Source organism: Glycine soja, chromosome 12 (genome assembly GCF_004193775.1).
Source record: "Glycine soja cultivar W05 chromosome 12, ASM419377v2, whole genome shotgun sequence".
Classification (NCBI taxonomy): domain Eukaryota; kingdom Viridiplantae; phylum Streptophyta; class Magnoliopsida; order Fabales; family Fabaceae; genus Glycine; species Glycine soja.
Window position 1 is genome coordinate 22,692,527 of NC_041013.1, and position 18,769 is coordinate 22,711,295.

An 18,769-nucleotide genomic window follows, 5' to 3' on the forward strand; every position below is an offset into this window, starting at 1 on the left:
ATTTTATGGCATAAAGAGTTTAGGCCATATCTTTATCCAGAGAATTTAGAAGCTTATGCCAGAGGAAATTATTGTACCCTTAAATTTGTCAAACTTTTAAGTTTGTATTAGCGTATTAAGGGAAAACAAACAAACAAAAAGAACTTAGGTGCCAAAAGAGCTAATGAGGTGTTAGAAATAATTCATACATATATTTGTGGTCCCTTCCTAATGGATTCATGGAATAAACAAAGATATTTTATTTTTTTCATAGATGATCAATATTTATTTAATTTATGAGAAGTCTCGATCTCTAGACATTTTCAGGTCTTCCAAAGCTGAAGTTGAACTTCAACTAGGAAAGAAAATTAAGACTATCAAATCCGACTATGGTAGTAAACATTATGGTAGATATGATGGATAAGGTGAGCAATGTCTAGAGTCCTATGCGTTTTTCCTCAATGAGTGTGGAACTGTTATGCAATATACAATGCTAGACAAACCTAGCATGCACAAAGTTTCATAACGATGAATATGGAACTCCGGAGGATATGGTAAAAATTATTATTCTTCTTTACCAGAGTTACTTTGGGGAAAGACATTATTGCAATTTATATCCTTTACAAGATACCAAGTAGTCACTAATGATCCCTTACAATTGTGGACTGGAAAAAAAACCTAGCATTAAGCACATGTAGATTTGGGGATGTCTAGCTGAAGCAAAGCCTTATAGGCTGCATAAAGGTAAGCTAGACTTAAAAACAATTAGTTACTACTTTGTTGGTTAAGTTGAATGCTCTCATAGGTATAAGTTTTACAATCTCACTATAAAATCCTTCTTTGAGATAGGAATGAAAGACTCCTTGAGGAAGTTGAGTTTGGAGGGGAAGGAAACGTAAGGAGTGTTGTCGTTAAAAAATAACTTATTATTGAAATTGGATAAGTCTTTGTACTTAGCATTATTCAAGAAAAATGTTTAGTAATTAATAACGATGTTACTCCTAATATTATTCATGGACAAGACAACACTGGGACTCTTCCCCAAGCACCACCTATAGTTCAAACTCAACAGTCTCAAGTAGTACCATTTAGAAGATCATGTAGAGAGATGAGAAATGTAATTTTGGATTATTATGTTGTATTTCTTCAAGAACATAAGTATCACATTGGTTTGACTAAGGAAGATCTAATCAACTTTAGTCAAGTCGTGTAGTGTTCTAACTCTTAAAAGTGGATTGATGCCATGAATGATGTGATTAAATCGATGGTTAACCATGACATTTGGAATATCGTCATATTGCTTGAAGGTGTAAAACCCATAGGTTGTAAATGGATATCTTTAACAAAAAAGGATTCAAAGGGTAATCTTGGGATATATAAAGCTCATATTGTTGCTAAAGGCTTTACTCAAAATGAAGGCATGATCATAAAGAGACTTTCTCTTAGGTTTCTTAGAAAGAGTCTCTTAGAACTTTAACGACATTGATAACTCATTTTGATTTTGAGTTACATTAGATGGATGTCAAGATTGTATTTATAAATGGAAATATTGATGAAACAATTTATATGGCACAACAAAAAAACTTTGTTAAGGTAATTCAAAGTCTATGGTATGCAACCTAAAGAAATCCATTTATGGTCTTAAATAGGCTTCATGTTAATAATATTAAAATCAAGTTATCACCTCTTATGGTTTTGAGGTGAATTTGTTTGATGATTGCGTATACTAAAGTTTAGTGGGAGTAAGTTTGTACTTTTGGTATTATATGTTGATGGCATCTTACTAGTCAAAATATAGTCTTATTGTCACAAAAGAATTATCAATGCAGTTTTGGATATATTCAACATAAAAGATAGTAAACCACAAGATACACTTGTTGCTAAAGGAGACAAATTAGTCTCAAACAGTGTTCCATTAGTAATTTTAAAAGAAATAATGCAAAGGATTCCTTATACGTTAGCTATAGGGAGTCTAATGTATGCTTAAGTTTGTTTTCGTCCTAACACAGCTTTTTAGTGGGAGTCATTGGGAGATATGTGAGTAATCATTGTATGCGACACTAGAAATTAGTAAAATGCGTAATGCACTATTTGAAAAGAACAAAACACCACATGCTTACATATCAGAAGTCTAAAAGTTTAGAGATCATAAGGTATTTTGACTTCGATTTTGCGAGATGCCTACATAGTAGAGACTCCACATTAGGATACATTTTTAACCATGATGGTGGAGTTAATATCTTACTTAGAGGCATTGAAGCATATGATATAACGGCTAAACTTTATCATTGGCTTGCCTGTTGTTACAAATATTAAGAGACCATTAAGTATTTGTTGTCAGAATAACTCAATAGTGTTATACTCCAACAACAATAGGAGTTCGACCAGGTCAAAGGTTATTGACACATAGAATCTGGTTGTTGAAGAAAGAATTTAGAAAATAAAGATTTATAGAACATATATAGGAAAAGACAATATGCTAGCTAACTCACTAACTAATTGTTGACACTTAAAGCATGAGCATATATGTTGCTTGTATGGTGTTGTTTCAGTTGTTGCCTTAGTTTAGTGGGAGTCTTTAGGTTTTATGTTTGGATGAAAATTTCATGTATTTGATTTTCTGCATACATAAAGACTACTATTTATAAGTTTATTATGAAACTTGTTTATTTACATGCAATATATAAATTGTGTTTAAGGACTTAAGTTGGACTAATTAGAAATAGGCATGATTGACATTACATTGCATGTAATTTCCATTATGCTCATCCATATTAATCTATGTCATTGAGTGTATTGATACATGAGATGAACCAAATTGTTAAGGTGAAAGTCTAAAGATAAATAGCATAAGGAATTGTGATATAATTATTGCCATATGTAGCCCAAGTGGGAGATTGTTGGAATTTTCTATTCCAATAATTAATGTGGGTTAATATTATAAGACATTTATATTAGCTATTTATCATTAGTGAGCTTTATTTATGTAGTCAAATTAAGTGAGTTTGTTAGACTATTAAATTAGGTGATATGAGCTTAAATGAATAGATGTCAGTGTTGACTCATTAAGGGATAATAGGAATCCTATTAGATTAACACATTATAAGAAGGATATGATCCCTAATATATCAAGCCGTCACACATGAGTTCTCTTCTTCCCATCTGAAGAGTTATGAAGGTCCCATTGAGGAATAAAGAGGCTCCAGTTGAGGAAAAATCATAATGTCATTATTCATGTTCACGATGGATAATCGTAAATATCTCGCAACAATTGTCAAAATCACTTTGATCAGGAACTAACTACAAATCCTGATATTTTATCTAATCTGTAATGATCAAACATGTTGTAGATCCTAGGGTTTCTGGATTATTGTTCTAGGATATAGACTTTTCAATTTTGGCTTCCGCATAAAGAATAAAGAATACTAATATGAGGATTAAAGATTAAAGATTTCCAACACTATATATTGTATGTACCACTATAAAGGTAAGCAATCCGTCAAACTAGATAAAAAGAATAAGACAACTTAAGAATTAATTATTGCCAAATGTTCTACAATATCCTGTAAGCACAATATAAGTATTAAAATTGTTCAAGAATAAGACATATTAAGATATTCAAATACACAAACTTGTCATGAATCCCTATTCAGTACACTATAACAATTGCCAAAGCTAAGAAATTGTCAATCTAAATAGACATTTGTGCATTATTTCCAAAAATATAATTCATTGATGTAACTAAGTCTTTCAAAAATCTAAATGTAAAAAAAAATAATATAAGAAAATACATGGCAACACACTCAGAGACAAAGTAAGAAAAGAAATGTGGGATTGAATTATAGCTACTACATGTTTGGAATTATAATTTGACCCCCTTTGTTTGGAATTATTATGTATATGTAAAAACAAAAAATGAAGTTTTAAGCAATTCAAAAAAATTTCCAACATTTCATAAGGAAGACTTAACATAAACTTCATATCCATAATCCAAGAAGGCTCAACATAAAATTCCCAAATTCATTCTTTTTCCTCATCAATCGTGTTATGTAGACTCTTTTTTGTGATGTGTGGCACCAGTAAAAGAGAAAAGAGTTGATAAAGCATACACTGGAAATCTCTATGAGCACAATAAGTAGGAACAACCAAACAAAATTTTTCACACAAGCATTGAAATTTTATTTGACCAATTCTTAATGTACTTCCTTTTCATTTTAATTACACACAACAATTGATCCAATATATTAATATCACACCAAAAAATGCATGCAATGAAAACAAAGCACAATAATAAATTTTGCACATACCCAAAGCATAATAACAAGTTGCAGGTCCCCCAAAATTTGCAAGGCCAGCAATGACAAACACCTCACGACAATCATTGTTGACATCGGGTCCAGGTTTACACCTTAACAACAATTAATGCATCCCTTAGCCCACCTTAGCTCTCTATAGTGTTAGGGTTTCATTTTCCCAAATTATTAAATCCTTGTCAAACCAAACCAGACGGTTGGAAGGTATAAATCCACCCTACCCTGCGAGGCCGACATTGACACCCACCTCATGTCGGCTACATGCATACACCATAATGGCAGTAAAGTTCATCCTCACTTCCCCCATTGGTCTCTATCCCTAAATGAATCAAAAAATTAATTACAAAATGATCCAACTCTTATATTTATATAAGGACCAAAGTACAAAATTGCCTATCTGCTTATCAATAAGTATTTGGTATTTAGTATTAATCAATCTCATTTAACCTTGTTTGTCCAACATTTTTAATATTAGGGAGGCTTGAAGAATTACTATCTCATTTATTTAATTAGTTTTAGAGTGGTTAGGATTTATTAGAATAAACATGGTCATCCACCACTTCCCATCACTTACCATCAAAGCAAATAAACTCATCTCTACCTCTTCATCTCATCCTCTATGGCTTCACATCCTTGGCCATCCATCTGATTTCATCTTTAGACATCTGATCTCCTTAAATAAAATAAAAGTAAGCATAAATGTCCCATGCATCTCATGTAGCAGTTCCAAGAGTCATAATCTGCCCTTCTCTTGTTCGAGTCTAAGCAATAAGAAGCCACTTGATATTGTTTACACAGATGTTTGGGCCCCAACTCCTATTAGGTCCTTAGATGGTTTTTGGTAATACATTGTTTTTTTATCATTTTCAAAGTATGTTTTGTTGTAACTATTGAGAAATAAATTATATGTTTCAATAATATTTCCTCAATTAAAAAATTTGGATGAAAAATATTTTAACACACCCCTTATATCCATTTATTTTAATAATGGGGGTAAATTTCTCAAACTCAAACAATACTTGAATCAACATGGCATCTCTCATTTCACGTCCCCACCCCACACCCTGAAACTTAATGCCATGGCTGAAAGACACCACATGCACATAGTAGAAACAGGGAGTGCTCTATTACACCATTCACAATTCCCATCTAGTTATTGGTCCAATGCTTTCATCACTACGACCTATATCATAAATCATCTGAAAAAGATGATGGTACTCAACAAACCAAAAGGGGTGTGAATTGATTTTCAAAACAAAACAAACTTTTAAAGCCAGAGTTACAAAAGACTTCTTTTGTACGGATCATATCACAAAAATTTTCATAAATCAAACTCAATCAATACTTAATCAATCCACCCTTTGCACAAGATCCTTCATTAGAGTTCTTTCTTTCACAAAGATATATCTTGAACCTTTTTGAAAATTGATTAATACTTGAATGAGAGATAAAGATCAGATCAAGAGAAGAAATACACAACCTTTTTGTACTGGTTCACTCTTTATTACTAGAGAAGCTAATTTAGTTATCCAATCCGAAACCAGAATTAGATTTTCACTATACATAAAGAATTCTTACAAGCAATCACAACCAATCTACAGTTCCCACCCTGGAAAAAGAGACTTAGACACCTAACACTAGGGTCCTTTGTGAATAAGAGCATAAGAGAATCCTACTTTTAGCTAAAATTAGAAACACCTATTCCAGCATGCCCTAAGTGATTCATGTACAAACAAAAAGATGTGTAAAAACATGACAAAAACCAAGAGTAAAGATAGACATAACTTGATCAATCCTTTCCACAAAACCTTGCTCGACTAAAGAGGTGTTCTTCTTCAAATCAAGAAAGTGACATAACTCACTTATCACAAAAGATCTTCCCAATCAAAAGATTTGAAGGTATGAGTTACTTCTTCTAAGCACTTTTATTCTCTTCTTTCTTTAACTAATAACAGCACATGATCTTAGCTCATTCAGAGGCTTATTGTGTTATTTTCGAGATATTGAGATTGTTTAGAAGAGAACACAAGCTGATTATTTATAGAGAAAACAGTTATAACTGCCAATAATCGATTAATTCAATAAAGTAATCGTTTAGTTATCTTTTTAATCGATTAAAGTGCTCTTCCAAACACCTAGAAACAACTCAAGAACATTGTAATCGATTAGATACTCAAAGTAATTAATTAAAGTGTTCTTGTTCACTTCTTAACTACTTATAGAAAGAGAAGTGATCGATTATATCACATGGTAATCGATTAAAATAGAGACTCTTGAATAAATTAGTCATTGTCTCAAAAACAACTCTGTAATCGATTACGATAAGCTTGTAATTGATTAAACCGATACGAGACATAACTATGCAATCTTCAAACAACTTGTGTAATCGATTATGATAAGACCGTAATCGATTACAACAAAGAGTTTTTCCTTTTGAAGAAAGTTTTCTAACTTAGAAAATTTTCTTCTCACTTTCTCATGATGATGCATGATGCACAAAAGATATGATATGGACTAAGATGCAACATTCAATATAACAACCAATACAAATGTCACTCAAGGGAGTTGGGCATGTAAAAGACAAAACATCTTCAAGCTTTTGTCCAAGCTTCAAGCTTTAGTCCACATGTTGTTCTTGTTGCTCCCCCTATCTCTAACATCATCTTCCAACCCCAATCCTAAACATGAAATCCTTATATGAAATACTACACAAAACCAGGACCAACCCACTTTATCTACACTCTTTTGGATGCCTATGTTTTCCATGATTACATCTTTACATCGCAAATAAAATCCAACCTCGATCCAAGCCATGTTTGTTCATTGGCTACTCACCTCCCAATATGGTTACTATGCCTTAATCCAATTACTCGTTGCCTCTGTACATCACATCATGTCTCATTTCATGACAATCACTTTCCATACACCACACTCACCGAAGATACAATACCAGTGACAACACTCAAACCTTCACCACCATACCAATCAACAAACTAGCCCATGCATTGAAACACAACCCTCAAGCCAACCAAAAACAAAAGCCACCATGTCAAGAGGCACTTCTGCTACTAACAATCAACTTGAGACCTCCATCCCTAACAACAAGCACCCTATGGTCACTTGATCAAAGAACCAAATTTACAAACCCAAAAAAGCCTTGAATGCATCAAAACATCCACTCAATGAAAACTTCAACCATCCACAATGCGAGAGGCCATGAAATATGATCATTGGAGACAAGCCATCTCAATCAAGTTTGATGCCCTCATCCATAATGGCACATGGTCATTTGTACCACCACTGAAAGATCATAACATAGTGGACTATAAATTCCTTAATGACTCTATTAACAGGTACAAGGCACGCCTTGTTGGAAAAGGATTCACTTAATGTGCAGGTGTGGATTTCAAAAGAATTTTTCATTGGTGGTGCAACCACAAATGATAAAGGCAATCTCCACCTTAGCATTGAGACACAATTGGCAGATGCATCAATTAGACGTGAACAATGCCTTTCTACAAGGTAGTCTCTTCAAAGAGTTCTTTATGACTCAACCACCATGCCCTGAAGATAGTCAACATCCAGACTATGTTTGCAAGCTTCATAAGGCCATTTACAGGCTTTGTCAAGCCCCATGAACATGGCATGAGGCTTTGAAATCCTTCATCACTTCTCATGGGTTCATCACCAACAAAAGTGACCCTTCCCTCTTCATTTATGCAACTGGAAAACAAAAGTATACTTCCTTGTATGTGTGGATGATTTACTATTAACAGGTAATGACAATAACTTTCTCCATGCCTTCATCATAGCTCTTTGTCATAAGTTTGCACTAAAGAATGTGGGCAACCCTCACTATTTTCTCGGGGTCAAATTCATTGCCACCAAACATTGTATTTTTCTTTCACAACACAATTATATTCATGAGATCTTGGAGAAATTTGATGTGGAGGGGGAAAAACCTACATCAACCCCCCTATCCCCCTCAACCACACTACATCTTCATGATGGCACCACCACAGTGATGCCATGCACTTCCACAAAATCATTGGGGTTGTTTAGTACCTTACTCTCACTCGTCCAGACTTGTTGGCCATAAGCAAGCTTTCTTAGTTCATGCATAAGCCCACTACTCTTCGCCTACAACATCTCAAGTGCCTGCTCCGTTACATCAAGCACACCATTAACTTTGGACTTGCACTCCAACAACCACACACTCAGCTTGATGGTATACACAGATGTAGATAGGGGTGGAAATTGTGATGATAGAACTTCCACCTTGGTCTACATCATCTTCCTTGGTGGTAACCCTATCTCTTGGTTCTCCAAGAAGCAATAAACTATTGTGCGATCGTCTAAAGAAGCATAATACATGGTTGTTTGATAAACCACTTTTTGAGTGATATTTTGTGTCATTTTGCATGCATTTTCTTGGCAAAACTCATATTTGGACACTAGTTTTCTATTATAGAAGTACAACCGCTTAATTGAGTGAAAGAGTTAAAAATTGTATGATTTTTATGAAGATTTGAAGACTCTATACTTGATCACAATTGTGGTACATTTACGACGACCATGGTAAGCAGCATGATCATAATAAGATGATAACAACCCTTTAGAACAATGTCAACAATTTGGCAACACTCGTGGTAAATTCACCACAATCATGGTCAATTCATATGGGTCATGGTCAACCATTAGGGTCATAGTCAATCCATAATGTCCTAGAGCTTTATGGTCACTTTTGACCATGGTCGTGGTAGATTTTAGCACGGCCATAATGTGTCTTTTTAGACTAATATCTTTAGGAAGCTATATATAGGTCTCTAGACTTTGTAAAAACAATTTTTTGTTCACTTTTATCTTTTTACAAATTTGAGAGAACCTTGAGGGCTTTTGAAAGGGTGAAGCATGGACAACATCGTGAGGACAAATCATGATCATCGTTCCTTCCTTATTGGTATGTCTATGTCTATTTTGTATATGATTGTTAGTTTTGCTTTGATCATGAGCGACTAGTCCCCCTAGTCTTGGGGTTATGATGTAACTGTCCTATTGTACCCTTCTCTATGTTCTTAATGGAATTTCTCATTGTTTTATGTTATTAATTCTCTTCCCTATCTTTATTGTTTATTTGGATTTGTTCATTCTAATACTTAATTGATTGCATTGTAGTGATCATCTGCACGTAATTGGTAGATCTAGGTAGAGAATGTTTTACACCAAATTGCATGATAGAATTGTTTAGGTAATCTCTAATAGATTAGTTAATCTCTAATTGATCATCCCTAGAATTTATTACATCCTTTTTACTTAAATTGATAGATCCATGATCATTGGGGTATTGATTTAAGGCAAAGACCATCCTCTGACCTTGATCATAGGCTGGCTTTGGTTGATTTTGGGAATTGGTAATTAACTAGGGAAGGAATTTCATTAGGACTGGGATTGGGTTTGCCTAGACTTTCGAGTCCACTGTACACTTGCCCTTGTATGAGCCTTACATATTTTATGCATCATTGTTTCCAACGCCACAACTGAACTGATGTGGCTGGTGAACCTTCTTACACAACTACAAGTTCTCGTGCAACAACCACCTCATCTTCTTTGTGACAATGTCTGTGTCACTTACCCATGCTCCAACCCAGTGCTACACTCATGAATGAAACACATCTCTCTTGACTACCATTTTGGTCGAGAACAAGTTCAGGTAGACAAGCTACTTGTGTTTCACGTGTCCACGGAGGATCAATTAACTGATCTTCTAATCGAGCCATTGCCAATTGCAAGACTTCAAGACTTAATAACCAACATAAAAGTCACAGATGATGACTTTATTATTAGGGAATTGTTTGATCATTATAGTAGTTCACTCCATTATCCTTTCACTTAGTTTAAATGTTCAAAATAGTTTAAATTTATGCTTATCATTATTGTGCAATTGCAACATACTTTTCTATATAATAAGAGTTATTTCTCCATCTATAATACATCAAAAACCATTCTCTCAAAACACTTACGTATGAGACAATGTTATCTACCAACCATGCCACAACATGTTAGTTTTTATTTATTTATTATAATGTTAATTTTCTTTATTGGTGTATACAAATAGTAATTTATGTATATGAGTACAACTAATTAGAAGTTTAAAATAATATTTAAATAATATATGTATTAAAGTGTAAAGACTTTTTACACTATTATCAAATATAAATCGATATGTATGGTAAATTTATTATTTTTTATATTAATTATTTTAAAAGTCACATTAACAATTATTTATGATTATTTTTCTTATTAATCATATCATTAGTGTGAAGTATGTTTCAATTTACTAATTTAAAAATATTCACAAATAATTTAATATATACTTACTAATATATATTATATTAAGTTGTTTATGAATATTATAAGTTCGATAGTATATAAAAATATACTTTAAAAAAATATTTAATAAAATAATTTAAATTATAGAGAAGGCACACATAATCAATTTAAATTTAAATATAACTTCAAAAAAATATAGATTGAAAATTATTAGAAAATGCAATTAGTTAGAAAAGAAAAGTAAACAGAGGGTGATGCTTCGGTTAAGTTTTCTCAACATCATGTCATCACCATTTTCTTATGCTATGTAAATATTGAAATAACAAACACTTAAATACTCCCAAAAATTGGAGCATTTTAATTTTACAACCACACATTTGACTCTGCCGCGTGCAGAGTATAATCCTGAGCACCATTGCACGACTGCATTATTGAATTCCCTTAAACAATATCAATTAACAAAAGAAAAATAGAAGAAACTGTATGAAGTATGATGTGAGAATTGAGATAATGTATATCCTCCACTCCAGCCTTTTCAAAAACAGCATGTTTGTGGACATGTTAACTAATTTTGTGTAATGGTGTCTCTCTTATCACCACAAGGAGGAGCTAAAAGAACTGACTCTTGGATGAAAAAGTCTGTCCAAACCTCCAAGTGGAAGGCACCACATTGAGGAACACTAGTGTCTTCCCATCAACCAATGTCATCTTGAACGAGAGTCTTTGGTTTCTGAGATCTGCACTGCTCTGCCAGTTGGCTCCCCAGTTCCTGTGCATTGGGAGCCATGCCCCACTTCTGGATCCTCTGATCCACACAACCTTCACATCCCCACTCCCACCAACATTGGATATCATCACCATGTTGAAGTTGGATTGCCCCTTCAATGTGAACCTCACTCCCCCTCTTCTTTTGCATGCCACCCTTCAGATCAAGTACATGAAATGGAAATGGAAATTAATTATATGTAAGTGATTAATCAATGAGTTATAAGATCTTTGGCTTCGTGAAAGGAGAAGGAAAGAGGAGAGATATTGTTGATTTGAATATCTCTATTAATAAAAACTAACAACTAACATTCCGGATAAAAAAAGAGAATGATCTAATATACTCAGAATAGTTGGTTTTTAACCCTTCACTTTCCTCACCTCATAGTTGATCAATTGCAATTGCTATTTTGTTTTGATTACGGAAAATAAGTGATGGTGTTTTGTTTTTTCAATATCCTTTTTTTATTGCATTGGTGTTAATTTTGTTTTGCTCTTTGGTACAAAGCATACAGCATATTAACATTTTTTTTTTTACACTTTTTAAACCTCAAAATGTAAGCAAGGTAGGCTGATCAAGTAATTGAAGGAAGATCAAGATCAATCGCTGTATGTGTATGTAGATCAATTAAGAAAAATATTTGTTTCATGTCTTCTTTTTTACACCCCTTTACATTATTTATTAAATGTCAGTCTTGTAACTTGATATGTAATGGAAAGAAATTAGTGTTTCACATTCTTGTGATGATAGATCTAGCTCATTTACTGTATTCATATAAATAATGAGTTGCATTACAAAACCATATGATGAGACATGTAATGGAAAGAAAGAGAATAAAAATAGGTAATAAAGAAAACACATGCTTAGAAACGATTAATTCTTATGAAACTGTACTTTTCCTTTTTAAAAAACTTTATCAAGCACAAAGCTGATAATAGAATGATTATTTATTTAATTTATAGTAAGTTAACCAAATAGGTACTAAATATAAAAAAGAATAGTTTAAAAAAAATAAGATTCGAGATAAAAGGCAAACAAAGAAATATTGCTCTTTATCAATAATGTAAAGATCAGAATAAAAAATGTAACACAATCATAGTTCAGTTTTGAAAGTTGAATGGGATTCAAGTAGATGTTGTAATATTCCTCCACTTGCTATTTCAAATCAATTATTTAATCTTGAAATCTAAAAGTATATTGATTTCTCTTTATAGACATAAAAGTGTCAATAAATCAGGCTATTCTTTTGCATTAATTTTATATAATTTTGTTGACACGGTTTCATTCAGAAAAATGTTAGCAATATTCTCTTCCTATTACACTTTTTATTATTGATTAAAATTGATTAAAAATTAAAAGATTTGATAAGTTGTACTTCTCGTTTAGGATTTAGGATTTACCTCAGTAAAATTATGATTTTCAATAAATAATAAATAATAGAGATTATGTTAAAAGAAATATTACTAGCATTCCTCTTAATTTAATGATAGAAGATGGAAGTGTTTTCTACTACATATATACCTTCTATAAAGGACAGGAACAATGCCTTCATTGCCTTGTCGTGCAATGCGAAAGAAAGCAGGCATAGACATGTCGAAGTGATGGTAAGGGGGGTCACACCACCCTCCGTGGTTGTTCGGAGGGCAAAAGTTTGTGGCGGTTACTGTCACCCCGCGACTAATAAGGCACCATTTTGGGTCTGCCCTATAGTCACACATCACCTGGTAGCATGCACCACAAACCTCCCCGTCTCTGAATAGCATGGTGCTGACTGCTGCGGTGTTCACACCAAACCCAGCATGAAAGGTGTCATCGTAGCCACATGCTCCCCCTGTAAATATAATGTTACAAAATTAATTCATCGTAGCCACATGCTTTATAATGTTTGTATTCATTGTATTATTATTATTTTTTTTATAGTTGTCTTGTGATGCAAAGCAGTAATGTTGTTTATTTGGTATGAAATAACACCAAGAAAGCTACCGCCAATAACTTTTTAGCTAATTTTGAGAGGAGTAGATACATGAGTGGAGAAAAATACAAGTCTTATTTGAAGAATAATACAATTTTGATTTTTTACGTCCCATTTCTCTTTTATTTCTTTCATAATATTCCTTTTTCTCTTTCTCTTTTGTTTGTCTCATTTTATCATTACATTATTTATTATAAGGTGTCAATAAAAACTATGGAGTGTGAATCGTGGGTGGAAAAAAAAGAGATAGAAAGAAAAGGGAAAAAAAGGTGAAAAGAAGTGATAGATATGATAAATAATATAATAAAAAAATAATATGTAAAGAAAAATGGATAGAAATAAGATGAAAGAGAGTAAATAGATGGTTATAATTTTTTATCCTATATTTTCTTTTCTTTTTTACTTTTCCATACACATGATCTCACACCTCCTAAAGGGTGTGAGAGAATCGTTTTTGTTTTAAGAAAAAATAAAATATTATGAAGGAGAAAAAAACTTTTTAGGTCCAGGTGCAATATTTGCGATTAAGTTTAATTTCCTATCAAGAATGAGAGTGGACATATTACAATGCAAATATAATGAACGATGTTTAACGTGATTATATTGGTTATATACATATAGATCAAACTAACATGTCCATGCAAGAAAGTTAGGTGTACAAGTTATATAAGATTCTACACATTAAAAATGACTTACCAAGGGTGGTGGGATTTTGATTGGCCCCATAGAACGTTGCATGAGCGTTAAGCCAACCGTTATTAGCTTGTACGTGGACTACTCTAACTGCACTTAGAACAAAGCAAAAATACCAAAGAAACCTTGAAGAAATCACAAGAGGACCCATTTTTCTCACCGAACAAACAAAACAACTTTTAATTGCTTTCTTTTTCTTTTCTCAAACAAGAAGGTACTACTGTAGTACAACGTATGATCCTTGAAGAAAGTGCCCGGTTTTATAGATAGAAAACGCGGTTGTCGGTGACATCTATATTAAAAATTGGATCTGTTAATTAACGACTTTGGTGGAATTTTGATCTTTAGAAAAAGAAAAAAAACGCGTTTCTTCCTAACATTCGACATGTACGGTTGGATGACGGAATTGAACCTTGAGACAAGAAGATAAACAAGCACATGCAATGGCCAGCAAAGTCTTCAATTCCTCTCTTTTTTTGTCTAATTAACTAGTCTGTGTTCTGTGGAGAAATTATTTATATGAACACCTATTGTTCACATTTTGAGCTTTTAAACATCTAAAACATAATGATAAATATATGTAGAAAAATTGAGAAAACTAAATTTAGAGATTCCTTGGTATATATACATGTTAGAGTAAGAAAATGAGAAATTTCATAGAGATAGACTGACAATTTATATATAAAATGAAAAAACATCTTTTAATTCAGTTCTTTATTGGTTGCATGTGGTAAAATTACTAATATTCTTTTTGGTTTCATTGAAAAGGAAAAGAAAGAGGTGGGGGGAGAAATAGAAAAATTAAGATAATGTTTTCCTTATTAGTCTGGCTTAACAATTAAATTGTTGAGAAAGAAAAAAACTAAATCTTCTTATGCATATTTTTTCTACATAAATTAGTATAAAAACAATGAAAAAGAATTAAAGAGATTTTTTTTTTAACTTTCAAATTATATTATTGGTCTCCCATTTCTCATTTGTCATATGACCTCTCTTCCTTTTGATCAAATAATATTGTATAATTTGTAAAGGTTTTAAAATATATTTGAGTAAATATATTAAAAATATAAAGTAATGAAATACAAGAAATTATATATATATATATATATATATATATATATATATATATTTTATTTGCAGCTAAATATGTGGAGATAAAATTTTATTTTTCTATCTCTTCAATGTTATTCATATTTCTTTTAAAAATCTAATCATTCTTTCATCACTTTTGTAATCAATTTTTTTCATATTTGTTTTGCTTTTGTTTTTCTACTAGGTAGTTTTTTTATTTTTTATTTCTTTCCCTAAACCAAACAGAATATAAATAAACTATCTATAAATGAACTACTTATGATCTACCTTTTTTTATTTGGCAATTTATTTTTCTGAACTTCGTACATCTGAGTAATAATTGACACATACGTATATAGACTTGAATTGACTTGATTCTTCAAAGAAGATGCCTTCAATCATGTACACATGCAGGAACTCAAGTGGTGATTTAATTAAGATGATATTAAATGAGTAGAGGATTTGAATGTCCAGATAGAATATTTAAGAGACACCTTTCAATTTATTTATTTAGGCATCTAATTAAGATAAATATTATGAATATATTTTCAAACCCATTCAATCTTTTACACATATTTTTTGTTATTGATTGAAATTTATTAAAAAATTTAATGAATCTCACTTTATATTTAAAGAGCCTTTTTCTTAATTTAATAACTTTCAATAAATTTTAATCGATGATAAAGTGTGTTATTCGCATTTCTCTCTCATTAATGATATACAATATGGATATGTTTCATGAATTTACTATTTGAAAATGAAAAGTAATTTAAATATGTAACTATATGTTAAAAATACTTTTTTTTTGGTTAATTTATAGTTATATATTTTCATTGCAAATAGTAATAAGAGAAAATAACATATTTAAGATAATATAGGTATTTTTTTTCAAGATCAACTATAATATATAATTGTTAACTTTTATTTTCTTTCAATAAGTTATGATTTAAAAAATGAAATGTGACGTTGCGGTTTTCATAACATGATAAGTGTTTGATCAAAAAATGCAAGAGAAGTTAAACTTAAATTATGTTATTTGATATAACAACTAATTAAAAATATTATGTTTTTGGGGCTTTATGTATTTTAGTGAGTTTAGATCAAGTTGGACTTGGTTTTTGGGTCTTAGCACATGTATTTTGGGGTGTGAATTAAGGAAATGTGTAGCAACCTAGTAAAGGCCCATTTCACAATGGTAATATTCTTTTTAAATATTTTACAATATGAAGATTCTTCTTCGTTCTCTCATTTCTCATATTTACTCCCTCGATCTTTAAGATGTTCCTTCTTCTTCTCCTCTCAATAGCAAGGATTTTTAATTCACTCAAAGAAGACCTTGTTTTTTTTGAATTCCTATAGCTTCCCTAGTTGGTAAGTCCCCCCCCCCCCCATCCAATCTTTAGATTCATATATGTTTCTTCTTTTTTTAAAAACACCATGAAATGGGTCTCATCTAAATTCTTGATGGACGGATCAAAATTTGGTTGATGTTGTTTCGGCATTAAGATATGTCTCCTCTAGTTGGACCCATAGCAAGAGTATGGAAAAAAATTGATGGAAGCTTACTTGAAAGGCTTCTATGGAGGTTGAATCTTTGAGCTTCAATGGGGTCCTTCAATGGTGATTTCATACCATGGAGATGCAGCGGAAGATAAAGGAGAAGAGGTGAGAGGAGGTGTCATCCACTAGGGAATAAGCCATGGAAGGAGGAGCTTCACCACCCAGAGAGTGCCTTGGATAAGAAACTTAGAAAGGAAGCTTCAATGGAGGAAGAGAATGAGAGTGAGAGAGAGAGAGGGAGAGAGGTTGAACTTTGAAGTGTGTCTCACAAGTTTCACATTCATCAAAGTTATGACAAATGTTACAAATGCTTCTATTTATAGCCTAAGTCACTAACTAAATGAAAGCTTCCTTGAGAAGCTTCCTTGAGAAGCTACAAAATGAGCATATTTGGTGTACCTATCAATTACCACTAGAATGATTGTCTTCCCATTAGATTTTGGAAAGCCTACAATAAAATCCATGGCTAAGCACTGCCAAGCCTGAGTAGGGACAGGAAGTGGTTGTAACAAACCAGCTGGCTTAGTCAAAACAGGTTTATTCCTTTGGCAAACTATACACTTGTGCACCCAATCCTTAACCTCTTGCTGCATCCTTTTCCAATAGAAAATTTGCTTCAACCTCTTATATGTATGTGATGCTCCTGAGTGACCACCAAGGACATATTCATGGAAATAAGCAAGCAACTTGTTTCTCACCTCCTGTTGTTGCCTTACTACTATTCTTCCTTTCCTCTTCAACACCTTTCCTTGCCACTCATACTGCTTATAGGGTTGTTGTAACAGTTGGATCTTATCAATTATTTTTTGTATTTTAGTATCTTCACTGTAAGTGTCTTTCACTGTTTGCAGTAAATCTGATCCTATCTAGTAAATGGCAGCAACACTTCCATCTGTACACTTCCTTGACAACACATCTGCAATTGTGTTCTCTCTGCCTTTCTTATATTCAATTGTGAATTGCAGCCCCATCAGTTTTTCTAAGCCCCAATTCTACATCAAGGATGTTGGTGGCTGTTCCAATAGATGCTTTAAAGCCTTCTGATCTGTCTTGATGATAAAATGATTGCCTAGAAAATAGTGTTGCCACTTCTGCACTGCAAATAAAATAACATAAAACTCCTTTTCATAAGCGGATAACATCTGATATTTCTTCCCCATTGCCTTGCTTATATACGCGATAGAATGACCTCTTTGTATCAAAATTGCCCCTATACCTGAACTTGAAGCATCAGTTTTAATTACAAACTGTTCTGCAAAATTAGGTAGAGCTAGCACTAGAGCCCTTGTTAATACCATCTTTAATGCAGTAAATGCTTCCTCAACTGCTTCATTCCACTGAAATGTTGCTTCCTTCTTAAGAAGTGATGTTAGAGGTTGTGCTAGCTTACCATAATTCATGATAAACCTTTTATAATATCCCGATAGACCCAAAAACCCTCTCAGTTGTTTGATTGTTGTTGGTCTTGGCCACTTCTGGACTGCTTCTATCTTGTCTGCATCAGGAGCTACTCCTAACTTGGAAATTACATGGCCCAAGTATTCAACTTGGCGTTTAGCGAAGCTACATTTTTTTCTGTTTAGAACCAATGTGTTATCTCTTAAGAGTTTCAAGGCCAAGGAAAGATGCTCCATGTGCTCTCTCCAAGTTTTTGAATAAATCAAAATATCATCAAAGAAGACTAAGATGAAATTCCTTAAATGAGGCCGGAAAACATCATTCATCAAATTCTGGAAGGTAGTTGGTGCATTGGTTAATCTAAATGGAAGAACCACCCACTCATAGTGTCCACTATGAGTCATAAATGCAGTTTTAGGAATGTCAGGCTCCCACATTCGAATTTGATTATAACCACTCCTCAAATCCAACTTAGAAAAATAAGTGGCACCTTCCAACTCATCCAACAAGTCTTTAATCAATGGAATAGGAAATTTATTTTTAATTGTGACTGAATTTAACTTTCTGTAGTCGATGCAAAGTCTCCACCCTCCATCCTTCTTCTTGATGAGCACCACTGGTGATGCAAATGCACTCCTACTCTCTCTGATAAATCCTATTTGTAGCAGCTCTTGCACCATCTTTTCA

General features: G+C 32.7%; 1 protein-coding gene across 1 annotated transcript; it reads right to left on the bottom strand.

Moving 5' to 3' along the window:
* Nucleotides 1-10,934: 10,934 nt before the first annotated feature.
* Nucleotides 10,935-14,272, bottom strand: LOC114379650 (expansin-A12-like). The gene is made up of 3 exons (XM_028338337.1): nucleotides 14,057-14,272; nucleotides 12,910-13,219; nucleotides 10,935-11,544 (listed from the first exon to the last, which is right to left on the bottom strand). The coding sequence occupies exons 1-3, from the start codon at nucleotides 14,202-14,204 to the stop codon at nucleotides 11,232-11,234; spliced, it is 771 nt and encodes a 256-aa protein (XP_028194138.1). The 5' UTR covers nucleotides 14,205-14,272; the 3' UTR covers nucleotides 10,935-11,231.
* Nucleotides 14,273-18,769: the final 4,497 nt, after the last annotated feature.

What these genes read in the sequence shown, in the direction of transcription:
- LOC114379650 (XM_028338337.1), bottom strand. Translation starts at nt 14,204, where the DNA reads ATGGGTCCTCTTGTGATTTCTTCAAGGTTTCTTTGGTATTTTTGCTTT. An exon ending in TCAAAATCCCACCACCCTTG is followed by an intron (nt 13,220 to 14,056) that starts GTAAGTCATTTT and finishes TTATATTTACAG; the next exon opens with GGGGAGCATGTGGCTACGAT. An exon ending in GTTCCTGTCCTTTATAGAAG is followed by an intron (nt 11,545 to 12,909) that starts GTATATATGTAG and finishes CTTGATCTGAAG; the next exon opens with GGTGGCATGCAAAAGAAGAG.